At 48.2% G+C, this 26886-nt stretch overlaps 1 protein-coding gene across 1 annotated transcript in view; it reads left to right on the plus strand.

The window, feature by feature from the left end:
• The window catches only part of PSMC2 (proteasome 26S subunit, ATPase 2), a 233299-nt gene extending 210919 nt beyond the window's left edge, over positions 1 to 22380 (plus strand). Inside the window, exons 11-12 of the mRNA XM_069628069.1 lie at positions 21913 to 22009; positions 22099 to 22380. Of these exons, the coding sequence (XP_069484170.1) occupies positions 21913 to 22009; positions 22099 to 22256 (255 nt within the window). The 3' untranslated portion in view covers positions 22257 to 22380. The remainder of the gene's footprint in view (positions 1 to 21912; positions 22010 to 22098) is intronic.
• Positions 22381 to 26886: the final 4506 nt, after the last annotated feature.

Below are 26886 nucleotides of genomic sequence, written 5' to 3' on the forward strand. Positions count from 1 at the left end.
ACCGCCCTCCAGAGGGGTGTTCCTATTTATAATATTTGTTATATCGCTACGTGGGCTTCAATCCACGCCTTTGTTAAACATTATTCCCTGGATGCTATCCATGGTCAGGATATGGCCATTGGGAAGGCGGTTCTTTATTCTGCAATCTAATTGGGTACTCTAAATTCTTTTCCCTCCTCCATTTACTGGTATTGCTTTGGGAGTCTGTCAAAGATGTGGAATACGTTGGAGGACACAATCCATTCGAAGAACAAGTTACTTACCAACTGGTAACATTCTTTCGACTGGATGTTCCTCCAACGTATTCCACATCGCCCTCCCGGGCCTGCCCCTCAGGAGAATTTCCTATGCGATTGCAGCTTCCATTTCCGCAAGGCTAAGTGCATTCTAGCATGCATGAGACTGGTGCCACACGTTCTGGGGGAAAAAACTTAAACGGGCTACGGGCGCTGTGCGTCCTATTTATAACATCCGGTGACGTTGCCCTCGACGGAGGCCTTCGAGGGACATCAACCCGACGCCATTGACGCAGGACACCCTCTGCCAAAAAAGTTTCCTAAGTGCACAGCTGTGGACATTACATGTCAAAGATGTGGAATATGTTTGAGGAACATCCAGTCGTAAGAACGTTACCAGTTGGTAAGCAACTTGTTCATTTCTGAGAATTCTCCCTAACTCCTGCGAAAGCCAAACCTTTCCCTGGGAAAGGGATTTCCATATAAGGCATTTCCTGACATGAGAAGGCAGAAATAATGCCAAAGAACAATGTGGCCAAAGAACAAGAGCACATCTTGTGGCACAACCATTTTAGGGTGCTAGCCATCTTTAGTAGCCATTTGTGTAAATGCAAAAGTGCATGAGAAGAATAGCACACAAACACTAAAATTCACACAGCTGCCACCAGCTCTTCTTAGGCACATTGTTAAGTAACCAAAAAGCCATTATATGAAAAGATAGGATACAAATTATCCTAGCTGCACTTCACTTTAAGGTGAAGTTTACAGTTGTAAAATGATATAGTTTCTCAGTACTGACAGTCTTGGACTAGTCTGTTTCCCCACACGAATGAGCAAAACTGGCAAGGGAAGTAAAGCAGAAGGGTTTACTGATCTCCAAAAAGTTAGGACATGGTTAAAAACAAGCACAAATAATTGTTGTCCCACAGGAATCTAAGGAGGGAAAGGTGCAAAAAGAAAATATTTTCTTGCTGCTTCCGTAGAGCAGAGTGAAGCACTGAAGTGTCGGCATTCAGTTAAGTTTTTCTGTTGGTCTTTAGTCTTTTTTCATCATATTTAATAATTCATCACATTTTGACACTACTTGTATATTCAGCTGGTTTTGGTGATTTTTTTTTTTACTAATCGCACCCTTTTCTCTTGTATAATGTCTGTTTTTTTTTTTGGTTTTTTTCATCGGTTCTTTCTGAACTTGTCTGACCGGTATCTGAAATGTAGTGAGAAGATGACAAAATAGGCATGATCTATACATTTCTGATGCGTATCGATCTATTTAGAATTGCATACTTTACAAAGGACAACATCTAGTAGTAGGTGCAGAGTATTGCATGACTTGTTTTCGAAGTTCAAAAAGGGACAACGGCTGGGCGTATTGGACGTGTAACTCACCCATGGTCCTTCACACATCAGGGTCTCGTAGATTGTTTTTCCGCTTTTGCGGTGCATCGCTCTATTCATAGTTTCTTGGCTAATGCCATAATTAAAGTAGTAAACCTAATTTAGAGTTATTCGTTCGCTAAGGCTGTTGGGAGATTGATCTTTTTCATGCTTCATCCCCTCTCCTAGTGAGACCCACAGCTCTTCTTGCTGGACCTCTGGACCTTTTTCTTTAAATCCTGAATGAGTGGAGCCTTTTTCCACTCATTCATTCTTGTGGAATCTGTCTTTGTATATTCTACTTCTACTATGGAGTCTGTCTGCTCCATAGCTCTTAAAGGCATCTGTATTTTAATCTTGCTGCACACAGCACCTTATGGGCAGAGTTACTGGACACACTTAGGGTCCTCCTTTGAGATTCTTTTCCTATATCCTCAAGTAACTAATGTTCTTAAGGATAGCGCATCTCTTCCAAAACTCTATAGACTGAGAAATTGGCACACACCACCTGTGGAGTTCCAAAGGGATACCTAGTATCCCCCTTCTCTCAGATCCTGTGACTTTTTAGTCACAAACAATTGCCAAGTTATTGCTGGTGGCAGTGGATGTGTTTTACCAACTATTGTGTATTTTTTAAACCCAAGCTATGTCCATAGCCCTGGTAGTGCACAATAGGGGCACCCAAGTACCAACTTGGAGCCTCCCTTCTTCCCTTCTTTTCCCGCCATTACTAGCGTGGTTGTTCTTTGTATCGCCTCATAACATTCTGGGAGTGGGAGGTGTGTGCGGCTGTCGTGTCTGTGTGCCTGGGTGCGTCTGTGTGCCTGTCTTTGTGTGCATCTGTGCATCTGTCGGTCTGCGCTCGCCTGTCTGCACGCACCTGTCTGTCGGCGCCTGCCTGCCTGTCTGTGTGTGTGTGCGCCTCTCTCTCTGCCCCCCGACCCCACTGATTGTTAGGGAGAATTCTCAATTCTGTGCTAATTCCCTTCAACCTTAGAGACCCCCAGCTCTTTTTCTGGACATTAGGACTTTTAATTTTTATCCTGGAGTGAGTGAGACCTTTTACTGACTCCCTCGTGTATTTGGATCTGATTTGGACTCTGTTTTTTCTTTGGTTTTGGAGCCTGACAAACTCAATATGCATCTACCTTTTTTGTATTGTGACACACAGCACCCTCAGTGCAGTGTCACAGAGAAGTCCTTTGGATTTCTCATAAGGTTTAAGTACCTTCTCTTGAGTAAACTACTGTTTCCAAGAGTAGTAAAGTGAAATTGACTTTACTTACCTGTTTTTCTATGTGGGTCCAGTACACCCCATATTATGTGGAAGTAATGGGGGGTTACTTAGTTTCTCTTGAAATATTTTTGTTACCCTCACTACATTTAATGGCTGGTGGCAGTGGTTTAATGTTCCTACCATTGTGTGTTTTTACCGCAGGCTGAATCCTCAGCTGCAGTATTGCACCCGTGTGTGCCCATTTTGTCAAAATGGCTGTGGTCGTTTTTTTTGTTTTCGCATTTCTTGCTTGTGAAGTTTTTCTTGGGTTGAACTCAGTGCACCAAATCAGGTTTAACCCTTTTGTTAGTTTTGCCTTTGGCATGCTTCAGTGCTGAAACCCACCTCCGGCTCCAGATTGTCTGAAAGGGCAGGAAGCGAGCTAAGTGCCCAGAAGCCCCTCCTTGTTTACCTGAATGTACCCAGTGGTGATTGGCTAACTTGCTGTCCTTGCAGGACAGCCACCCTGCTGTGTGAGTGACAATTAGGCTGTGCATGAATGGGAGAAACCTGCATAAAAGGCGAGGTTTGTTGGACAGAAGGCAGTCGTCCACTGGACGTGATATCCAAAGAAAGAAACGGAAAGAATCTTGCTCTGCCCTCCTGGACCTTTGGTTTGCCAGTTGAAGCCCTGCTACAGGGCTGAACCTCCAATTTTCGTATCGACTAGAGAAGCCCAGAACTGACAACTTCTTCTCTTGGGTTGGTGGGACCAACTGACCACAAGAGGAACTTGCCTGGAAACCCTCTCCCTCCTGGCTGTACTTCCTTGCTGCTGCTGCAGGAACCAGGAGTCAGAACAATCAGAAACAAGTCCATAGTCTTTAAACTGGACCTGAGCTCCAGGAAGATCCTGAGGACCCTCCTGAAGTACGACCCAAGTCTGAGCCACCTCAACAGAGTGCTGGACCCCAGAAGCAAGTGGAGCCCACAAGGTGTAGAGCTGCAGTGGTGCTATTGACTGGTAGCTGAAACTGAAGTGCCGCTGATTTGGAAGGAGCCCATTGCTGCCGCCGACCTTCTAACTGCAGTGCAGGAGTCCTCGGGTGGCGTCCTTGTCCCCACGAGTGAGGCCCATTAACTGTAGGACTGCAACGAGAACAGAAGCCAGTTGGATCCCCTTCTTCCAACCTAAGGTACTTTCTAGGGGATTGGGTCCTCCGACGTATTCCATATCTGACAGTAATCACCACAGCTGTGCTGCTTCGGAAAATCTTTCGGCATCTGCGTCGATAACGTTGATACGCTGTCCTCGAGGGCCTCCGTTGAGCCGACGTCACCGAATGTTATAAGTAGGACGCACGACGCCCATAGCCTTAGTTCCGTTTTTTCCGCGAACGTGTTCGCTTCGGAGATCTAGGCGGCACGCCTTAATTCTACTGAATCCTGTTCTTTCGTTTCTTCAAACCTGTTTCTTTGTTGCTATTGTATGATGTCTTCGGCTTCTTCCACCCCGCGGTCCGGGTTTAAGAATGGTCGGGTATGCGGGTCCAAGATGTCGCTGACGGATACGCACAACGCTTGCCTCTGGTGCCTCGGGGAGGACCATGATACGGACGACTGTGTCGACTGCCAATCGCTCACATCGAAGGCCCTGCGGGAGCGTAAGAAGAAGCTGTTGGTCGGTAAGGTGTCCAAGCCCCGGAAGTCGCGTTCCACTGGTCGTTCGACAGACGATTCGAGGGGCGACTCTCTGCATCATCGTCATGAGTCCAGGGGTTCTCGTCTGGGAGTTGGTCCGGCCATTCCTCTGCCTCTTCGAGCACTCCAGGAAGCGCCGTCACAGGTCGCCTTCCCCGTCCTCTTCTTAGGACTCCGCCCGTTGGCGGGTTGCTTGTCCCAACAAGCATTCCACTCCTGAGGAAGGGGATTCCGTCCGAAAGGAGATGTTGGCGATTTTTCAATCGCAGGTCTCTGATCTGTCTGAGACGCCGGTCGTGGCCGTGCTAGAGACACCGCTCGTCCGCCTTCGGGCTCGAGCAGTCGTTGCGACCACCGGGCGCCTTCGAGGTCCCGTTAGGACAAGGATGGTCGCTCTAGACATGCCCGTTCCAGGTCCTGGTCCTCGACGCCCTCGAGACCACGAGTACCTGTGATGTCTTCGAGGAAGACATCGACGCCGGCAGCGCCGAGGTCGTCGACTGACTCTCTCGAGGCCCAGCCTCCGAAGAAGTAGTCGACGCCATTGGCACCCAGGCTGTCGAGAGACGCGCTCGGGGCTCCGCCTCAAGACCTGTCATCACGGTCGAAGCTGTCGCGCCACACTAGACGTCGATTCCATAGACGCCCTCGACGCCTTTCGAGGGGGCTTTGTCGGGGATGCCTCGTTGCATGGGGGAACCCCCCAGAAATGCTCTGGCTAAAGCAAAACATGTCCTGGTTCTTTTTTCAGTTCCCTCTTTCCAGCCTCTGGATTATAAATCTGAGGTGGATGAGGGGTCTGAGGAAGGTGAGGTTCCTGCAGAGGTTCCTGATGGCCTCCTTTCTGGTCATAGCCAGCTTGAGGACCTGCGCCAGTCATTGCATGACGCCAGTGGGCTCGACACCTCTCCAGAGGTGGAATTTGGTAGGCCTGAGCCTGGCACGCATGCCGACTCCTTATCGACGCCTGATGTCGAGGGTCACGAATTACCTGGTGTGGTCTGCTCCACCTTGGGGATTTTTAGCCGGATGATCTGACTGATCTCCTCGACCAAGGTCCACCAACTGACCCGGTACTGCCATTCCATATGGCCTTGCAGAGAAGGGTAGCTGTGGCTTGGACTTCTCCGGAGAGTCTCCCGGCAGTGAGCAAGTCCTTGCCGAAGAAATATTGCCCAGCCAGTGGCGACCCCTGCTACTTGACCAAGCACCCTACTCCGGAGAGTTTGGTGGTGCAGGCGGCTACGGCCCCAGCAAAGCAGGCGTCGCACCCTACCATCCTGCCTGATAGGGATGACAAACGTTTTGACGACTGGGTGAAGAAGGGATTTTCTTCTGGGGGTATGGCGCTTCAGGGTGCCAACTCCGTTTGTGCCTTGTCTCATTTCACGCACACTCTGTGGAACTGTATTTCCCTAGCGGCTGATCATATTCACGAAGGGGAGGAACAGGATGGTTTCCTTGCTATTGTGCAGGATGGCAAGGGTGCCATGTGTGAATCCGCTCAGTCGGGTCTGGACATGGTTGATTGCGTCAGCCGGTCCATGGCGGCGAGCACCGTAATACGCAGGTTTGCGTGGTTGCGGAAGTCGGGTTTTGCTCCTGATGTGCAAGCCTGCCTCCTCAACATGCCCTTTGATGGTGAACATCTTTTTGGCAGCAAGGCTGACGAGAGTCTTGAGAGGTTGCAGACCTCCAAAGCTGCAGCAAAGTCATTGGGTGCTGCAGTTCGCCAACCTCTGCCTTTTCGTCCTAGGGGACAGCAATGGAGGGGAGGTTCCTTTCGATATTACTCGTCCTTTGGTAAATCGAGAGGAGCTGAAAGTCAAAGGGGCCACCGTAGGAGTGCCAGCGGTGGAAAATAAGGTACTCTGGGTGCCAAGGCCGCGCAAGCAGTTGCCTCTTTGCCCTCAGGCACTGCTGCAGCCGCTTCAGCTCAGTCATGAGGCCCATGCTTCTCCGGTTGGGGGAAGGCTGGCGCAGCATCTGTTAGAATGGCATGCCATTACTTCAGATGTGTGGGTTCTGGAGATCATAGCCCACGGCTACTGTCTTCCTTTCCGGCAGAGGCCTCACGACAATCCACCAGGGAATCTCTCTTTGTAGAGTCCGGATTCGCTCCTTGCGCAGGAAATTCAATCCCTGCTGGAGAAAGGTGCCATAGAACTGGTACCTGTAGCGGAGAGGAACAAGGGATGGTATTCCCCTTCTTTTTTGACTTCGAAGGAGGACAGGGGATTGAGACCCACCATGGACTTTCGGGGTTTGAACAAGCTCCTCAGGAAGGACAAGTTCAAGATGGTTACTCTTTCTCAAGTCCTCCAGGCCCTTAAACTTCAGGACTGGTTGGTGTCTCTCGACCTCAAGGATGCTTATTTTCATGTGCCGATCCATCCAAAGCACAAGAAGTACCTGAGGTTCGCGGTTGGCGACTCGCACTTTCAGTTTCGGGTCCTGCCATTCGGATTGACCTCCGCCCGAGGGTCTTCACCAAGCTCATGGTGGTGGTGGCAGCACATCTCAGGAAAGGGGGGATTCATGTTTACCCCTACCTGGACCATTGGTTGATCAGGGTGCGCTCTCCCGAGCAAGTCCTGGATCATCTGTCCGTCACCTGCCACTCCCTTCACAAGCTGGGCTTCTCCCTCAACTTAAAGAAGTCCCACTTGACGCCAACTCAGCAGCTCCAGTACATCGGAGCAGTGCTAGACACGTCCCTGGGGCAGTGTTTTCCTCCCCAGGTGAGGGCTCACCACATTCAGCAAATGGTGCTCAAGTTTCAACTTGCCCAGACGCTCCCGGCATTCGAGTTCTTGAGGTTGCTTGGCCTCATGGCATCCTGCATTCTTCTGGTGCCAGAGGCCAGGTTGCGGATGAAATCTTTGCAATGGGCCCTCAAGCTTCAGTGGTCACAGTCCTCCGGCAGGTTGTAGGACCGCGTTCAGGTGCCGCCCTTGGTCGCCCAGGACCTTCTGTGGTGTGCCGTCGAAGGCAATCTGATGAGGGGGGCTCCATTTTGGCTGCCCTGGCCAGAGGTGACGATCGTGACGGATGCATCCCTCACGGGATGGGGAGCTCATGCCAACGAGTTGACAGTCAACGGTCGTTGGTCTCCATCGGAGTACAGACTTCATATCAATCTGTTGGAGCTGTGAGCCGTCAGGCTTGCCCTGAAAGCTTTTCTGCCGACTGTGCAAGGGAAGAAGGTCCTGATCCTGATGGACAACAGTGGCCATGCACAACCTCAACAAAAAAGGGGGTCGGCAGGGTCACTTACTCTGTGCAGGGAGGCGATGCAGCTCGGGTTCTGGGCCATTCAGCAGGAAGTTTCGATCTCGGCAGTTCATCTGGCTGGAGATGAAAACGAGACGGCGGACGCTCGGAGCAGGCAGAGCGCGATCTCTCACGAGTGGGAGCTGGCTCAGGAGATTCTCCTGGAGATCTTCGCCCTTTGGGGGACCCCTCAGGTGGATCTCTTTGCCTTCAGTGTCAACCGGAAGTGCGAAAGGTTCTGCTCGCGGGAATTTCCTCCAAAAGGAGCCTTAGGAGAAGCGTTCGTGGTGGAGTGGTCCTTCCCACTGCTGTACGCGTTTCCTCCAGTCCCTGTCATCCCGCAAGTGCTGCGGAGGTTCGGTTCCCGGATGTTCCTCATTGCTCCGGCATGGGCCCGGAGGACGTGGTACCCGGACCTTCTCTACTTGTCCATCTACCCTTTACGTCGTCTTCCCTACCGAGACGATCTGCTCTCACGGGAGGAGTGCGGGGGTCTGGTTCTCCATCCAGAGGTCAGATCCCTCAACCTTCACGCTTGGCTTCTGAAAGGTTGAGGTATAAGGATTGGGATCTCCTTGAAGACGTGATGGAGGTGTGACATTCCTGTGGTTCTGTCCTTTTTGCTTTCTTTAGCCCACAGGGGCTTGCAAGTGGGTACCATTAAAGGTTACCTGGCGGCGTAGTCCATATTTAAGCGCTCGTCTGAGGAGTGTTCTTATTTTAAAATTCTGTTTAATTTCTCAGTTTCTCAAAGGGCTCACTAATGTGTTCCCTCTGTCACCTTTCCAGGTGCCCGGTTGGGATTTGAACCTTGTTCTCAAGTTTCTGATGGGTGCTCCGTTTGAGCCTTTACATTCTTGTCCTTTGAGACTGTTGACCCTGAAAACAGTATTTGTAGTTGCGGTCACTTCCGCTCGCAGAGTGAGTGAGTTGCAGGCACTTTCAGTTAAGCCACACTTCACTGTGTTTCATAAGGACAGGGTTGTCCTTAGAGTTCCTCCTTTTCTTCCGAAGGTGGTGTCGGAATTTCATTTAAGCCAGAAGGTTATTCTTCCGGAATTTTATCCTCCTCCACATCCTGGTATGGAAGAGAGGCTCCATAGGCTGGATCCTAGGAGAGCTTTAAGTTTCTACATTTCACGCATGTCCTGGGTCAGAGTGCACGATCAGCTCTTTATAGGTTACGCTGGAAGGCATTTGGGACAAGCTGTTACTAAGCAGACTAAATTTCTATATTCTAAATTCTTTTCCCTCCTCCATACGTTGGTACTGCTTTGGGAGTCTGTCATAGATATGGAACACGTCTGAGGACCCAATCCCCTCGAAGAACAAGTTACTCTCTCACCTGGTAACGTTCTTTCGATGGGATGGTCCCACGACGTATTCCATATCGCTCCCTTCCTAACTGCCCCGCTACAGAATTTCTTATGCGATTGCAGCTTACGTTTCTGCAAGGCTTTCAGTGGTCATACTGGCAGAAGATTGGTGCCACACGTTCTGGGAGAAAAAACTACAACTGAGGCTACGGGCGTCGTGCGCCCTACTTATAACATCCGGTGACGCCGGCTCGACGAAGGCCCTCAAGGACAGCGTATCGACGTCATCGACGCAGGACGCAGAAAGATTTTCAGAAGCAGCACAGCTGTGGTGATTACTGTCATAGATATGGAATACGTCGTCAGACCATCCCATCGAAAGAACGATGCCAGGTAAGAGAGAAACTTGTTCCTCGTGACTAAAGGGGTACTTAGCTTTTTGGTCAGTAGCTTGTTTGTCTCACTGGAGACTTGCGGTGGCTGTTTTTTGCAGAGTTGCTTGCAGCTTTTCCCTTAACTAGCCTTATAGCTTGTGGCCCAACGGTGATTCCTTTCCTACAAACTCTCTATTTAACCTTGCAAGACTTTTGTGCTATCTAAAGAAGTGCCTCAGCTGCCTAGACATTGCTCAAATTGAGTTTGGCTGTTCTGGCTCCCTGCAGACTCTTCTGACCCATTGACTTTTGTTTCAACTGTCCCTCATAGGTGCGGCCTAAGTTGAACTGGTATTGCTGGGAAAGGTCTAACCTATACTTCACTGGGGTATTGTAAAGTACTCACCTACTCTGAGAACTTGTTAACCTTTTTCCTTCCCTAACCTTTTCCCTTTCCACAACTACAGTATTGCATCAAGTGTCAAAAGTGATATATCGATGTCCAGTGTCCTAGCAATTGAAGTCACCTCGGGGTGTAGGAAGTGTGACATCCCAAAAGGGTATCTACTTGCTTAACTTTAATCTGAGGAAGTGTTATGAAGTGTATTTTTATTGTTGCATATTGACATTTCTAAAGAAGGCTTATTTGAAATGGACTGTTAAATAAATAATTATACTAGAAAACCTTGAGTAAAAGTGTTATTTGGATACTTGTAATTGTGAATGTCCATGTAACCTCTCTACAGCTCCCATTTACCCCTCTTGGGAAGTCTGGCTGCTCAGTCACTCTACCAACATGTGTAGTACAGACCTATACCAATAGGTGGGTTACCGATTACCAAGAGGGCAAGGCTGGTGTAGTCTCCCACAAGGTTACTACATACAATGTTGCCTAACGGCGCCTGTCTGTGTGCGTGTGCCTCTGTCTGTTTGTGTGCGCCTCTGTGTGTGTGCGCCCTCACCTGTCTTCGCGTGTGCGCTCGTCCCTCTGTCTTTGCGTGTGCGCTCGCCCCTTTGTGTGTCTGTGTGGATCCTTGGGGATCCCCGCCCAGGCTCCAGAGTGGGCAGGCAGGAAGTAGGGGAGGAGATTTCCACCCTCCTGTCCTTTGTCTGCAAGAGTGCCTGAATAGGTTCCACAGGGAGGTCTGGCTGTCCTGATTTCACAGCCAAACACCCCTTTCTTTAAAATGCTGAGAGATTGCAGAGGGGTGTGTGCTGGAACTGTACAAAAGGTGGGGCTTCTGTAGCGAAAAGCAAGTAAACGGGAAGCTTTATTAACTGAAGAAGACTACGACCAGAGATGCCTGCAGACCCTTTGCAACACCGTGAAGCGACCACTACTGTCCTGACCCTGTTTTCTGTTGCAACAGAGAAGCTACGAAGAGGAAGACTCCTTCCCTTTGTCTGGTGGGAATAACTAGTCGCAAGATGCACTTTGAAACAAGCCGTCTCCCGAGGTCCTAGGAGTTTCCAGAGCTGCGGAACTCTAATAGCGGGAGATCTGAGTGTTAGGGAGTATTTTCATTTCTGTGCCAATTCCCTTTAACCTTAGAGACCCCAAGCTCTTTTGCTGGACTCTGGGCTTTTTAATTTTTACTCCTGAGTGAGTGGGACCTTTTCTAACTCATTTGTGTGTTTTTCTGACTAAGATTTTCTATGTTCCTTATTGTTTTATGGACTCTGGTAAGCTCCATAGGCATCTGCTTTTGGAGTGCTGGAGGGGTTACATGGTAATTCCTTTAACCCATTCCTTGTGTAACATTCTGTTACACTAACTCACGTCAATGGCTGGTGTGGTTTCTTTTTTTTACTACCCAGTGACATTTATCTGCAGGCTGATACCTCGGCTACAGTGCTGCACCCAGGGGTGACCATTTTCCCATTTTCGCCATTTCTTGTTAGTGTCTTCTGGGCTTTTACTCTGTTTGCTTCAGGTTTTAGTCCTTTGCATCTTTTGCCTTTGGCAGGCTTCAGCCCTGAAGCCCACCCAGGCTCCAGTGTGTCTGGAAAGGCAGGAAGTGATGGAGGGTCCCAAAACTTCCCTGTCCGTTGTTTCTGTGTGCCTGAGTGAAACCAGTTCCAATTGGCCGGCTGGCTGTCCTGGAGGACAGACAATCTGCTGTGTGAGGGATAGCTAGGCTGTGCATCAATGGGAGAAACCTGCATAAAAGGCGAGGCTTCTTGGACTGAAGGCAGAGTCGACCACTGGATGAAACACCCGACAAAGGCATCTTGAAGAGAAGCTTGCTGCATCCTCCTGGACTGTTGAACTGCCCGGTGAAGCCCTGCTGCAGTGCTGAACCTCCAATTCCGAATAGACTAGAGAAGCCCTGGAACGGACGACTTCTTCCCTTGGGCTGGTGGGACCAACTAACCCCAAGATTAATATTGCTGGAAGACCTTCCCCAACTGGTTGTACTTCTTTGCTGCTGCTGGAACCGAGGGCCAGCGGTTGAGAAATCCGTCGTCTAGTGCATAGTCTCTAAGCCGGACATGAGCTCCAGGATAATCCTTGGGACCCTCCCAAAACAGGACGACACAAGCTCGAGTCACCTCACCAGAGTGCTGGACTCAAGGAGTGAATGCAGCCGATCCATTTTCCAAGATCCACGGTGGTGCTGTTTGCTGGTAGCTGAAATCGTGAATGCTGCAGAAATGAAAAGAGCCCGTAGCTGCTGCCGACCTTGGAACTGCAGTGCAGGAGTTCTCCAGACGTCTTCCCTCTTGTCCCACCGACTGAGGACCGGGAACACAGGATCTGCAACCAGGACAGAAGCCAGTTGAATCCTCTTCTTCTAACCTAAGGTACTCTTCTGACTAAGGGGTACTTGCCTCTTTTGTCTGTAGCTTGCGTTTCTCAGTTGAGACTTGCAGTAGTTGCTTTTTGTAGAGTTGATCTCAGCTCTAACTTTCACAAGTTGAACAGCTTGTGGGCCAACGGTGATTTTCAACAACATCTCTAACTTTTGTGCAAGACTTTTTGCCATCTATGAAGTGCCTCAGGTCCATAGACTTTATTCCAAATTGACTTTGGCTGTCCTGGCTCCCTGCAGACCCTTCTAGTCCATTGACTTTGATTCTTACTATCCCTCATGGGTAATACATTGGTTTTGAACTAATATTTGCTGGGAAAGGTTTTTATCTAGACTTCTTTGGGAGATTTACAAGTGCTCACATGCTCTGAGAACCTGTTAACCTTTTTCTTTTTGCTAACCTTTCCTTTTTGCCAAACCAACATTTACCAGGTACAAAAGTGATATAGAAATGCCAATACTGTCCTAGTTAGTGAAGTCACCTCAGAGTGTAGGAAGTGTATGAAGCATCTCTAAAGAGTATCTACTTGCTTGTCTTGATTCTGAGAGTTTTTTTGTAGTGCATTTTTATTGTTGCACATTGCCCTTTGTAAAGAAAGCTTATTTAAAACTGACCATTAAACAAATACATAATTTACCAGAAAACCTTGAATGTAAGTGTTATTTGGATACTTGTATTTGTGGATTTCGATGCTACAGCTACACAGCTCTACAGCTCACATGTACCCCTCTTGAGATACGTCTGGCTGCTCCGTCACACTACTAACTTGTGAACTTTACGTTAAAATCGGAAAGGCCCTTCAAAAGTGAGAAACCATAGCTATCCAGGGTCTTGATATCCTTAAAGAACTTGCTAGGGATTTGCGCCCAAAAGAGGGGAATCCTGGGATGAAAAGCATCACCAAAATCTCATGGAAAAGAGACTGTGTATTTGTTTTATTTGAACACGTCGGGTCCTTGAAGGCAAGAGACTTTTTACCAGAAACAAGACTTTGCCATCAACGGCCCTGATAGCTGAACGCTTGAGTGTGACCTGAGAGCTCCCGTTGGAACTGTCATCTCGTGCTGGAGTATTGTGCTTCAAGCTCCCATTTTACCCTGTGTCCAAAACGTGAGGAAGGGAGACCCAGGCTACCACATCCTGTCCTATTATTTGAGAACACTTATTTCTGTTCTTGAGAACTATCCCATAACCCTTTTTGTATTAGTTGTGAGGTTTGGCAATAGGTTTCTTAGTAGAGTCCCTTTTATCTTGACACAACGCCACTAGGTCTGCCTTATTTTTCATTTGATGGTCGACGCTTGCTCCCATCTTGGATTTAGGTTTAGAATGGGTGTTTTTCCAACCTGCATACAGAATTAATTGCTCAATAAGCACCCTTGAACTGTGATTGATTGTGTTGGTCTAACTTATTGTCACCCGGAGTATTTCACAGACCAATATGAAGCACTTGCTAACTACCAGCATGAAACACTTGCAAAGGTTCTGTATAATTTGTTCTGCAGTTAAACCTTCACAAATTTAGAAACAAATATATCCTAATCTATATTTTTCAATATCAGAGATTTGATGCGTTCACTTTAATTAATGAATTAAGTAAATGCAACAGGAAATTCATTGAATGGCCACCTAGACAGGGAAGATGCAATTAATATTCTTAGGAAGCCTTGTGTGCGTTTATCCCTGTAAGATCGGACTGTATCTTCCTTTTTTTGTTATAAATCCTCTGTAGTGGTGCTCATTCATATTTGGAAAATGTTTGGATAGCATTGATGGCCTCTGTACCAATTATGATGTTGAATGGTTGCAGTAGTTCTAACAAAATGCAAATGGCTCTTCGCACTAGATGTCTGAAATGAGGCCAACATCTTGGAGTCAATCATTATTGTATTGGCTATGGTAATTATTAGAGTAGATTTCCTTTTTGAGTTAAATGTTCTCCACCACAGAGTTCCACAGCACTTTTTGCTGGACACTGTTTTTCTCTGACTCTCGCCTGAGCGAGTGGAAACCTTTTTCCACACTTCTATTCCTTAACTCTATACTTGGGAGCCCTTTTTTAAATCTCTTTGAGATACTTTTTTTAATAAAGTATTTTTTATTATTATTGTATTATAACCATCACAAAAAACAAAAACAAATCAACCTAAGGACTATCATGGTCATTCTTAATCAACAAAGACAGTACACATCAGTGGTTGAAAGTCTTTCCTAGTACATATATTGGCGTGTAGTACATAATACCCATTGCACGATCCCCAGCAGGTAGGAGGGAGTCTTAGGTTGCTTCTTCTTTCCTTCTATCCCAAATTTTCGAGGCTTTGTTGGGACAGCCCCTTGCTAAGTAGATCCTATGCTCCATCATGGCGCACACATCCATATCCAGTTTCCATTGATCCAGTCTCGGGGAGTCGGGGGCGCCCCATTTCTGCGCTATATTACGCTTAATCAGTTCAGTTGCCGTATGTAGGAGCAATCTCTCCCACTTGTTAGCCTCGATTTTGTTAGGTACCCCCAGGAGTAGGGCCTTTGGGTCCAGTGGTATGGTACGGGCCAGAACTCTGGAGAGCTCCCTACAGCATGCATTCCAAAAGGTTTGTATCCGGGGACATGCCCACAAGATGTGAATGAAGGTTTCCTCCCCGCATCGGAGACAATTTGGGTTTGGGGCCCGTTTCCAGCCATATAGGCGCGTCCTAGGGTAATATACCCGGTGCAGTATTTTCAGCTGCACCAGTCGGAGCCTAGAGGAGATAGCGATTTCTCGGGGATGCATGAGGACTGGTATCCAGTCCTCTGGATCTATTTCCCCCACATACGCTTGCCATTTCGCCTTCACCTCATTCAATTTGGTGGTGGCAAAGGAGGATATGGCATTATATAGGATGGAAGTGCATTTAGTGGGAATATACACTGGCGGGATGTTACGCTCTATGGGGGTGTAGTCCGGTACCCTTGTGTCTGCTGTTAAGTGGGTTCTTAAAGCGTGATCCAGTTGTATGTAATGATACCGTTCTGTGTTTGGGATCTGGAATTGTAATTGCAAATCGTCAAATGAGGTCAGTTTCCCATCTGTGAGCATATCCCCAACTCTCGTGACCCCTGCTTTCACCCATTTGGGCCATGGCTCAAATTTCCGGATTTCAGCCAGTTTATCATTTTGCCAAAGAGGTTGTGCGCTAGTAACTTTATTTTCCCACCCAATTAATCGGTGTGCTTGTCTCCAGACCATAATGAGGTGTGTTGTGGTTGTGGGTGGGGGAGTTCTCGGAAGGGGTTGATAAAGGATGGTCAGTGGGTCTGTGTTTTGTATAGTAGCTATCTCAGCGCGTATATGCGATAGGTCTCGATTTCCGTGGAGAAGATAATTAACCACTGCCAGTTGTGATGCCCAATAGTAAGTTTGGAGACGGGGGACTCCCACTCCTCCCTCCCAGATCGATCTCTGGAGTGTGGTTAGCGCTATTCGTGGTTGACCTCCCCCCACCCCCCCCCCCATACGAGGTCTCTGAGAAGTGTCTCCACTTGGTGAAACTCTGAGTCTGGGATTTTGAATGGGGCATTCTGAAGGATGTAAAGGAATCTGGGAAGGGTCATCATTTTAAAGCGTGCCGCTCTACCCATAAGAGTCAGGGGGAGAAGTTTCCAGTGTTGGACATCGATAATGAAGCGGTCTATGATCGGTCGGAGATAGTGTTCTATATAACTTGTCAAGTCCCCGGATATCCAGATTCCCAGATATCGGAAGCCCTGTCGTTCAACTCGGTACGGGCACTCCTTAGGGAATGGCCTGTTCTCTGCCCTTTACAGGAAAGAAAACTGATTTATCCCAGTTGATTCTGAGTCCGCAAAATTTACCGAAGCGGATGAGCAGCTGTTACAATGGGACAGGACCGAGGCGGGCCTCCCATGTATATAAGGAGATCGTCTGCGTAGAGAGATGTACGATCATCATAGCCCTCTGGCCATCTAAACCCCGTCCTGGCAGTATTTTGGCGAAGCCAAAGAGCAAGTGGTTCGATTGCAAGGGCAAACAGAAGGGGGGAGAGCGGGCATCCCTGCCGCGTACCTCGGCCCAGAGGGAAGGATCGAGAGGACCATCCATTTACTTTCACCTCCGCCTGGATGTTAGTATAGAGTAACTGTACCCATCCCAGAAAGGCTTCTCCGAATCCCATCTGGCGCTTGATCTCCCAAAGGCTGTCCCATCGAATTGAATCGAATGCCTCTTCGAAATCGATTGCCAGCAGGGCCAAAGGTCTGTCTATAATCGGATATCTCTCCATTGCCAGATGGAGATGGCGTAGATTCGTCCGGGTCGATTTGCAGGGCATAAATCCACATTGGTCCGGGTGTATCAGGGTGGGTGCAACCAGTTGTAATCGGTTCGCTAGGAGCTTAGCGAGGACCTTGGCCTCCCCGTTAATCAGTGATAAAGGTCTGTAGGAAGCACATTTGTGTGGCGGTTTGTCAGGTTTGGGAATGACCACGATGGTCGCCTTTCACAGATCTAGTGGGAGAGTCCCTTGTTCCCGGGCGGCAAGAAACATTCTATGCAGAGGGGCCGCCATTTTGTCTGCCCCTAGCTTTTGCCAGGTTTCAACAGGGAATCCATTTGGGCCCGGCGTCTTTCCCGGTTGGAGCTGAGATAGCGCCTCTGAAATCTCGGCCTCTGATAAGGAGGAGTCCAAATGGTCCCTCTGCTGCACAGAGAGCGTCTGCAACGTTACCGCATCTAAGAGGGAGGGGTCTAGCGGAGAGGTTGGGGCTCGGTACAGGTCTGCGTAAAACGTCGAGAAGGCCTCAGCAATCTCAGCGTCTGAGTGATAGCTGTCGCCCTGTGGTTTAACTATTTCCCGGACATGGCGCTGTCCTTCGTCTCTTCTCTGTAGCCAGGCGAGCAGTTTACCTGCCTTGTCCCCCAGCTCGTATACCCTTGCTTTAGCCTACCAATGGGCCTGCTTAACATCATCCATCGTTCTGTTCCGAAGGCGCTCTTGGGCGCGTTGAAGGGATCGATGAGTTTCAGGCGTGGGATCAGAAATGTGTTTAGCCTCCCAGTTGCTCACCTCCCTCTCGGCCTCTAGTATCTTTTGGAGCCGGGTGTTCCTTTTATGTGTCGTCCAGGAGAGAATCTCACCCCTGAGCACTGCTTTATATGCCTCCCATAATGTCACAGGGTTGTCTACCGATTCTTCATTAATTTAGAAATATTCGGCGGATACTTCTTCTAGGCGATCTATCAGTTCTGGGAACCCTAGGTAGTAGCCATTAAGTCTCCATGCTCTAGGGGGGAGGGCACCCTGCATACATATTTCCACTGAGAGTGGTGAGTGGTCCGAGATGCTCCTAGGGAGCAGTTCTGCGGACATTGCCCTGTAGAGGTCGGTATGTGGTAGAAAGAAATAATCCAGTCTGGACATGGAACCGTGGGCACCGGAGTGGAACGAATATTCCCTAACATCAGGGTGTAACTCCCTCCATACATCCAGGAGCCCAAGAGCAGATGTGAAGTTGGCTAATCTGGTAGGGGGTGCCTGGGCTACGATTCCGGAGATGGGAACGGTCAGTGTTGTTATTCATGGTGTCATTGAAATCCCCCCCTAGGATGTACGTATCAGGGTGATGTTTCCCTATAAGGGTGGTGAGGTCATCCAGTAATTCCTGTCCCAGACCCGGTGGAGAATAGATCGAGGAAATTGCCACACTTTGACCCCAGATAATTCCCAAGATGAACACGTATCGGCCCCTGGGATCCTGTTCTACGGTTTGTTGAATAAATGGTATACGTTTGTGTATCAGAATGAGGGTGCCCCTGGAGCCCATTGTGTACCCCGCATGAAAGGCAAGGCGATAGTTGGTTCTCTGGAAAAAAGCACAGTTTGACCCAGCCAGGTGGGTTTCTGTCAAGAAGCCCACATCAGGGGAATGTCTATTTAGGAATTGCATGATAAGGCGCCGTTTGATTCCTGACCCCATCCCATTCACATTCCAAGTGAGGAATTTCAAAGATTTAGTGTGCTGAATGAGTGATGTGCGAATTTGTGTAGAGGACATTTACTACGTATGATGGGGATTTTCAGGGTGTAGCAATCAGTAAGAGATGGCAGTATAATTCTCGCCTGTACTAAGGGAGCGGGGTTGCCTTGTGGAGTAGTGCAAGGCGTCCCTAACAAGGGACAATGATTAGTTCGACCCATGAGCATGTGGCAGTCCTGAAATAACAGTTTTGAACTTTCCCAACTCACCCCCACCCTATACTCCACCCCAACACAAAGTACCTGTCGCCCAAACATTGCTTATCCTTCAACTTAAGGTGTCAGCTCAAAAACCAGACCCTTGAATAGGGTCCAAACAAGCAAGAAAGAAAGAGAGAGAGGGGGGGGGGGGGATTTGACCAGGGGAGAGATCAGATCTTTCCCCAGAGTTCCCACACTTGCGCCCACTGTCGACATCTTCCATGGTGGATAGATTATGCATCGGGATCAGAGGCGCGGACGGTGCACGCTCGTATGTCACGGCAGTGCTCCTAGGCCCTCTAGTAGGGGACAACAGTTTGTTCAGTGTTCTTCTTGTTGCGCTGCTGGCTCCAGGATCTCCTGTCTCCCCTCCCAAACCCCCCCCCCCCCTATCTGGGTTTCTCCTCGGGGAGGCCCGCCTAGGTACGGGTCGGGGTCATCCTCTCGGTCTCCTTGGTCTTGCAGTCCAATCGCCCTCTATGTGAGCCTCTGCCCATTTCCAGGCCTCTTGTGGGTCGTTGAAGTGAACAGTAGTTCCTTTATGATAAAGCTTAAGTTGGGCCGGGAAGTGCAGGCCGTATTTCACATTCATTTGAGCAAGTTGTTTCTTGAGTGGTTCAAACGATTGTCGTGCCCGCTGCACTTCTCAGGTATAGTCCGGGAACAAGGCGATTCGGGAGCCGTTATGGGTGATCGTCCCTTGCGAGCGTGACAGTTGCAGAAGGGCATCCCTGTCACGGTAGTTAAGCAAGCGAGCGATGATAGTCCGGGGCGGAGGAAGGAGACATCTGCCGCCATACTGTCTATTTTAGGCTCCATGGAGGAGCGGGAGTTGGCGATGGCCGCCATTACGTCCCGTAAGGAGAGGGAGTCTTCTCCCGTAGGGGAGTTTGGTCGTGTTGCTGGGTCCGCCGGGGCCGGGGTAGTTCCGACGGCAAACTGATCCATGCTGCTCTGTGTAGATGGTTTCTTATGTCGGTCTTTCCCCATATTTCCGGGAGTCGTGGAGCATCTGCTAAAATGGGGCGGATATTGTTGTTTATGCACAATTGGAGTGGTCGTATCCCCCAGGTGTGTAGTGTTGCGTCCGTGTAGCGGGTCAGATGGAGGGCTGAGAGTTCCAAGAGCGTCCTCCACTAGGGCCGGGGGGGGGGTTTATATGGCAATAGTACTTTGAGCACTTGGGGCCCAGCGCCCTTTGCTGGGCGTTCACAATACGCACGGACCTCCGGCGCCTTTATCAGTCCACACAGACAAATGGTGGTCCCCCTTTTGCTTCTGGTGCGGTACGGCCCTCAGCAGGCACCAGGCTCTGTTAACAAGGTTCGATCAGGGGGGGGGGCCCACTTACTTCTGGCGCGGTCAAGTCGCTGCTGTCCTCTGCAGTTCGGGGGCTGGGGGGGTGTTCGCGGCGTTGTGTCCCAGAGTTAAGACGGGTCAGGAGGTAGAAGCCGCACACCACCGGGACCACAGGAGGGCTTCGCTATCCTTCCCCCACCTCTCTCGCTCTTTGAGATACTTTTTAATAGAGTTATGCTTTCATCCATGCTTTCTGGCTGCACACAGCAGTCTCTGTGCAGTGTTGCTGGAAGATCATGGAGCTTTCCTTTTTATTTTACCTGGGTTAACTACTGTTACCAGGGCAGGGGGAGGGGCACACCGTTTTGTATCTCCTGTATTTGTTTTTGTGAAATCAGCACACCCCCACCTTATGTGGAGGTCCGACAGTAAACATTCTCTCCCTTTCCTCACTGTTCCAGTAACGTTTAGTTACTGTTACAAATTAATTTGACTGGCTGGTGGCTGTGTACCTTTTTGCACAACTTGGTGTGGACTTGTTGGGACACAAGGGTCACCATTTGCCTAAAATGGTGGCTGTACCTTAAGCCCTGTTCATGATGACTTATTACTTGAGCCTTTTTCTACCTTCCTGAGTGGGGGAGGTCTTAATGGGTCTTTTGTCAGCTTCCCATTGAAAGCCTGCTAAGGCGCTCTGTGCCTGAAAGGACAGGAAGTGGGAGAGGTAATCGAAACTCCCCTGATCTTTGTCCTGCAGTGTTCGCCTGCCTGGAACCAGTTTGAACTAGGAGGCTGGCTATCCCCCTGAACAGCCACCCCCAGATGTGCATGAAAGGCTTGAATGGTGATTGCTGGGCTCAGTCAGTTTTCTTGCATAAAAGGCGAGGGTCCCAAGGCTGAACCTCGGAGTCGACTACTGGACTGAAGATCCGAAGAGGAATTCATAGAAGGTGTCCCAGCAACTTCCAAGCGACCTCCAGAGCAGGTGTGACCGCTGATACCCGACCTCGAATTCAGAGTGGCAGAGAAGATCTCATGAAAACAATTTCCTCCCTTAGACTGGTGGGGCCTAACCAGTCTAAAGACCACCTGCATTTTGCACCATCCCACGAAGAGCTGTGAAAGTGCGGTTCCGGCTGAAACCTTGTGGGCATCCTTCTGGGCCTGCAGTGAGACTTTTCCACTCTGAGACATCCCCTTAGCTGAGCCGTGGACCAAGAAGCGAAGAAAAGCCGACTGGACGACAACAGTCACTGACCCGAAGCATGTGAAGGGCTCCAATGCACCATTGCCACGAACATCCACGGCTGGGCATCCCGCTGATCAAGTGCATCCGTCTGTTCCCTCTCAAGTTCCTTCTTAAGCCATCCAGTCTAAGAAACCTGAACCGGGGACATCTGTTTCCCTAACCTTGGGGACCAACTCGCTGCATAAAGTTCTTCATTGAAGGTACCTACCTTGGTCTTGCTGCGTTGCTCATGTGTTCTTGCAGGGATGCAGTTGGGCTGTTAATTGCAACCCCCTCTGGTGCACCCCGAGGCCCATTGGGGTGAAAAACCCATTGGGCTCTAATTGCCAAAACTATTACTCAACTGCAAAGCTGATGAAACCTTCATAGACTCTGCTCTATCTGCTGCTTACCTGCCTCTTTCCTCCTCAGCCCTTTGTCACTGGACCCCTAGTGCCCCCCTTGACTCAGACTCATTTAGTATAGGGTTGGACGTTTGAAGATTAGCAAGGTAGGCATTCACTATCTGATTTAAGTTTGCGAATTAGTATCAGATTTTTCTCTAACTCTTGAGTTGCTTAACATTTGATTTAAAGTGTGCTACCTTTTATCCTACTGTGATAGTACTTTGTGAATAGTACTTGAATGATTTATCTCTAAAGCCTTGGTGTATATAAAATAAATGACTATTTTTTTATATAACTGCTCGTATGTCAGTGTTTCCATGAACCAATTGTATGCTCCACGTTCTGTGTGCCTCCCTAACAGTAATTACTATTGTGTACCTTGTTTTATATGCCATGTGTTTACTCATCAGATGTATCTATTTTGATTTGTAGGGTCGTACTCACATTTTCAAGATTCATGCACGCTCCATGAGTGTTGAACGAGACATTCGGTTTGAGCTGCTAGCGAGACTCTGTCCTAACAGCACTGGTAAGCTTGCATTAAGGTCATACATTTCATGATTGGTCACATGCATAGAGCCTGTCTCTAATGTGTGCATTTCCCCTTGTTTAATAAAGGTGCTGAAATCCGAAGTGTGTGCACAGAGGCTGGTATGTTTGCTATTCGGGCACGTCGAAAAGTGGCAACGGAGAAGGACTTCCTGGAAGCTGTGAACAAAGTCATCAAGTCCTATGCCAAATTCAGTGCAACCCCTAGATATATGACCTATAACTAAATGCTGCTGCTGAAAATAACCAAGGCAACGTGTGCTAGAGCCACTGGTGTGTATTTGGATCAAATATTTTTCTTTCCATGTTAGTTCCACAGTAAATGTCAATAAAGAAATTGGATAGATCATGCTCCAGTGGTCAACTTGTCAGCGGCTTCAAGGTTTGGAGTATTTAACAGGAACTACAGCACAACTTCTGCATGCTCTACCTGCATTTTACAGCATGGGGCCGTCTTGCTATCCAATCGGGACAGCCAGACTCCGCACTGGGAGTTGTTACCTTTCAGGCAAGATGAAAGACAAAAGGTTAGTGTTTTGGCATTCTACCTCGCTTCCTGCCTTTCCAGACACTCTGGAGCTTGGGTGGGGAATTCACAAGATTCCCACCGAAGACACAACATCCACAGGTTGTTTCCGCCTAGATTGGCAGGGGAAGACCTCGCAAACAGCAAGCACACACACAAAATGGTGAAAAATGGAGCCCACCATTTTCGCAATATGGTGACCCTTCTGTGCTTTATCCAGGCTGAATAAACACCCTGCAAGAATTGAAGATGAAAAGTGAGAGGTAAAACCACTGCCACCAGCCCATCATGTAAAACACTCAATTGTACCAATGTTACCAGGTAAGTAAGAAAGGGGAAGCATTGTATCCCCCAGCACTTCACATAAGGTGGGGTGTGCCGGCTCACTACATAAAATGTAAAGGGGGATGAAAATCTACTTGGGAACACAACACTTATCTGCTTGGTATTAGGTAAACCACCTTTTGGTATAGGTCTGTACTACACAAGTAGTGTGACTGAGCAGCCAGGCCTATCTCAAGAGCGGTAAAATGTGAGCTCTAGCCATGAAATCTGAAAATACAAGTATCCCAAGTAACACTTGCACTCAAGGTTTCAGTTATAAATAGTTATTTAACATACATTTTTAAATGAGCGTTCTTTAAAAAGGGCAAGAGATGTAACAATCAAATATACTTTTCAGAATCAGCATCAGTTGGTGGATACTCTTTCGATATGCTTATTACACAATTCCTACACCCGGAGGTGACTTCATTCACAAGGATAGTAATGGGATTTATAATATCACTAGTTGCACTTTACAGATTCTGAAGTTGGCAGAAAGTAAAGGTTAAAGGAAGGAAAAAGGTTAAACGGGTTCTCGGAGCATGTGAGTATACTTAAATCTTTCAATGAAGTCTAAACAAGCTTTTCCCAGCAATAAGTTTAAAACAAGTTAACACCTTGTTAGGGAGAATTATCATAAATGTGCTAATTCCCTTCACCTTAGAGACCCCCAACAACTTTGCTGGAGGACCCGATTTCTTTTACCCGGAGAGGGTGTGAGCTTTTTTTTCCCACTCTCGTATTTGATGTGTGTTTTACTCTTGTGTTCTTTGATTGTGGAGTTTTAAACAACTCCATAGGCATCTTCATGTGTCACAGCACCATCATTGCAGTGACACAGGGAATCCTTTTTAGGCTGTCCCAAGGTTGAAATACCTTCTCTGGGATAAACTACTGTTTCCCAGAGAAAGGTAAGTGAAATTGACTTTATTAGTCTTTCCAAATTCCTAGAGCCAGCACACACTATCTTACAATAGAGTGCTGGAGGGGTTACATAGTATCCCCTATGTCTAGAAACTCATGTAGCAGTCATATGCTAGCCTTTCCTCTCTCAATGGCTGGTGGCAGTGGTTTTACAACGAGCTACCATGATTTTTTCCTGACCGCGAACACCAGTAGCATTAAATCGCGGGAGCAATGTTTTTCAAGATGGCGTCTGAGCCCCCTTTATTTAAACAAGACCCAGTCTTTATTCACCATTTCTTTTTGGAAAGGTCCTTCTAGAGGTTCTGTGCACGCCAAACGAGGTTTGGTCCCTTTGTTCCTACGCCTTTGGCGGGCTTCAGGACTGAAGACCGCCCCTGGCGCCCGAGTGTCTGGGGTGGCCAGGAAGTGAGGGAGGTGCCCGAAACTTCCTGTGCTTAGTCTCCTAGGAGACCCAAATGCACTCTGGCGTGATTGGCTGGCTGACTGTTGGGCAAGGACAGACACCCTGCTGGATGAGTGGCCACTAGGCTGGAATAAATGGGAGGAAACTGGATAAAAGGTGAGTCTCTTGGCTTGGAAGGCAGAGTCGACCACTGGACCGAAAGAACTAAAGAGAAGCTCGAAGAGGATGGCTGCTGCAACTCCTGGACCGTTGGTTTGCCCGGTGAAGCCCTGCTGCAGGTCCGAATCGTGAAGTTCATCTCGACAGAGAAGCCCTTCAAGAACAACTGCTCTCTTTGAGTTGGTGGGACCAATCAACTCGTAAGCCACCTGGATACCATTCTCGCAGCTGGTTGTATTTTCCTCAGAGTGCTGCAGGAAACCGAACAGCCAGGGAGGAGGACACCAGTTTGTGTGCTTGACTACAGCTTCCGGAATTGAAGATTTGCCTTTGCCAGCTTTTCGACCAGTCCCAGTGCAGTGCAGGAGTCCCCTGATGGCCTCCCTCTTGTCCCCATGACTGAGGCTCAGGAACAGCGAGATCTGCAGGAACTGCCAGGAACAGACATCTTCAGCTGCATCTTTTTCTTCATTATAAGGTACTGTGAAAACCCGACAGAGAACTCTCACTTACCTCTCACTGCGTAAGTGCTTGAAACTTTGGCAACTTGCAGGCCTAGTCAGCTTGTGACTCGACATATGAGTCTTTCTTTTACAAACTACTTCTGAGAACTTTGGCAAAGACTTTTCCGTTTAACTTTCAGAACTGCTAAATCTTCTACAAGACTTTGGCCTAACCTATTGCATTGAATCAACTCCTCTGGTGAACTCCAACTATTTGCACTGTTTTAGAGTAACTGTAATATTCGTTTTTATTAACATGCCTTTTTGCTCCTCCTTCGAATGCTCTGAATGCCATTTTACTCCTCCTTCAAAGTAGTTTAAATGCCTCAGAACTGGATAGTTTGAATTACTGAAGTATATTTTTGTGTGATATAGATTGCCTCCTTCTAGTGAATGTTTTATAACTAACTGTGGAATAAACTAATAAATGTTTTACCAAGAAACCTTGCGTATAAGAATTTATTTGAATATTTGTAATTATAGACCTCTGTGTAACATCCTTACAGCTCACATTCCCTCTTGAGGTAAGCCTGCCTGCTCAGCAACGCTACCACAAAACTGTGTAGTACAGACGTATACCAGAGGTTGGTTTTGCTTACACTTGTAGTCCAAGTTGTGTGTAGTGGTCCCAAAGGGTACTGCATACACACTTTGCTTAACACACTTTGCTTAACACACCTATGAGGGACAGAACTATCAAAGTCAATGGACTAGAATAGTCTGCAGGGAGCCAAGACAACCAAAGTCAATTGTAGCACGGTTTATGGAGCTGAGGCACTTCTAACTTTGCAAGTCTTTTATTATCTAAGAGTTTCGTAGAAATCACTTTTAGGGTCACACGCCGTTACACTTGTGAAAAGCAGAGTTGGAATCCACTCCAACAAAAGTAGCCAATGCAAGTCTCAACTGAGAAGAGCACAGCTAAGGAGAAAATGAGGTAAGTACCCCAAGTCCAAACAGTACCTCTGGTTTGAAGAAGAGTGGTCCAGCTGGATTCTGTCATGTTGGAGCAATGCAGATCCTGGGTGCCTGAGCCTTAGTCGTGGGTACAAGAGGGAGGAAGTCTGGAGGACTCATGTGGCAGCAATTTTGAGGTCAGCAGCTACAGGCTCTTTTTGGATCAGTGCTACTTCACGGTTTCAGCGTGTGGTAAACATCACCACTGTGGATCTACGATACCGGTTGGGCTTCCTTTGCTGATTGACTCCTGCACTCTGGTGGAAGGACTTGCGCTCTGGTCGCACTGCTTCTGGAGGGTTCTTAGGAGACTCCTGGAGCTTCTGGCCAGATTTCAGACGTTTCACTCGACTTTGGATTTCTCGACCCCTGGCACTCTATTCCTGCAGCAGCAAAGTAGTACAGTCGATCGGGGAAGATAATTAATAATAATAATGGTCCAGCAGAGTTCATCTTGGGGTTAGTTGGTCCCACTAACCCAAGGGAAGAAGTTGTCCCTTCCAGAGCTTCTCTTGTCGATCAGAAAAAGGAGTTTCAGCACAGCAGCAGCACTTCACTGGGCAATTCAAAGCTTCAGGAGGACGCAGCAAGCTTCATTCACGGTTTCTTTGTCAGGTATTTCTTCCAGTGGTCGACTCTGACTCTAGTCCCAAAACACTCACCTTTTTTTTTAAACTTGATTTTTATTGGTATTTCATATATAACAACAACGAAATAGTCAGCAGGACAAAACTCCCCCTACCCCCACCTGCCCCCTCCCCTTTGCTTGATCCAGGAAGTGCTTCCCCCCCCCCCACCCCCCATGATGTCACCGATAAGGTCCAGGAGGTCCAGGCATCCGAGCAAGGGTTGAAACCCATACACCCAAGCGAAAAGGGAATTTTTTTTTAAAAAAAACCTGTGAGGCCAGATGACTCGATACATCTTATATGTCCGATTCCTCTTGCAGGGCTATAATTCCCAACAAAGTCATAGATTTCGGGCACCAGGCCCTGCGCGCTCCCTCCTTTAAATAAGCAATTAGTTCAGACCAGTCTGTCCTAAATCTCATATTTTCT

Source organism: Ambystoma mexicanum, chromosome 12 (assembly GCF_040938575.1).
Source record: "Ambystoma mexicanum isolate Mex_15411 chromosome 12, UKY_AmexF1_1, whole genome shotgun sequence".
NCBI classification, from domain to species: Eukaryota; Metazoa; Chordata; class Amphibia; order Caudata; family Ambystomatidae; genus Ambystoma; species Ambystoma mexicanum.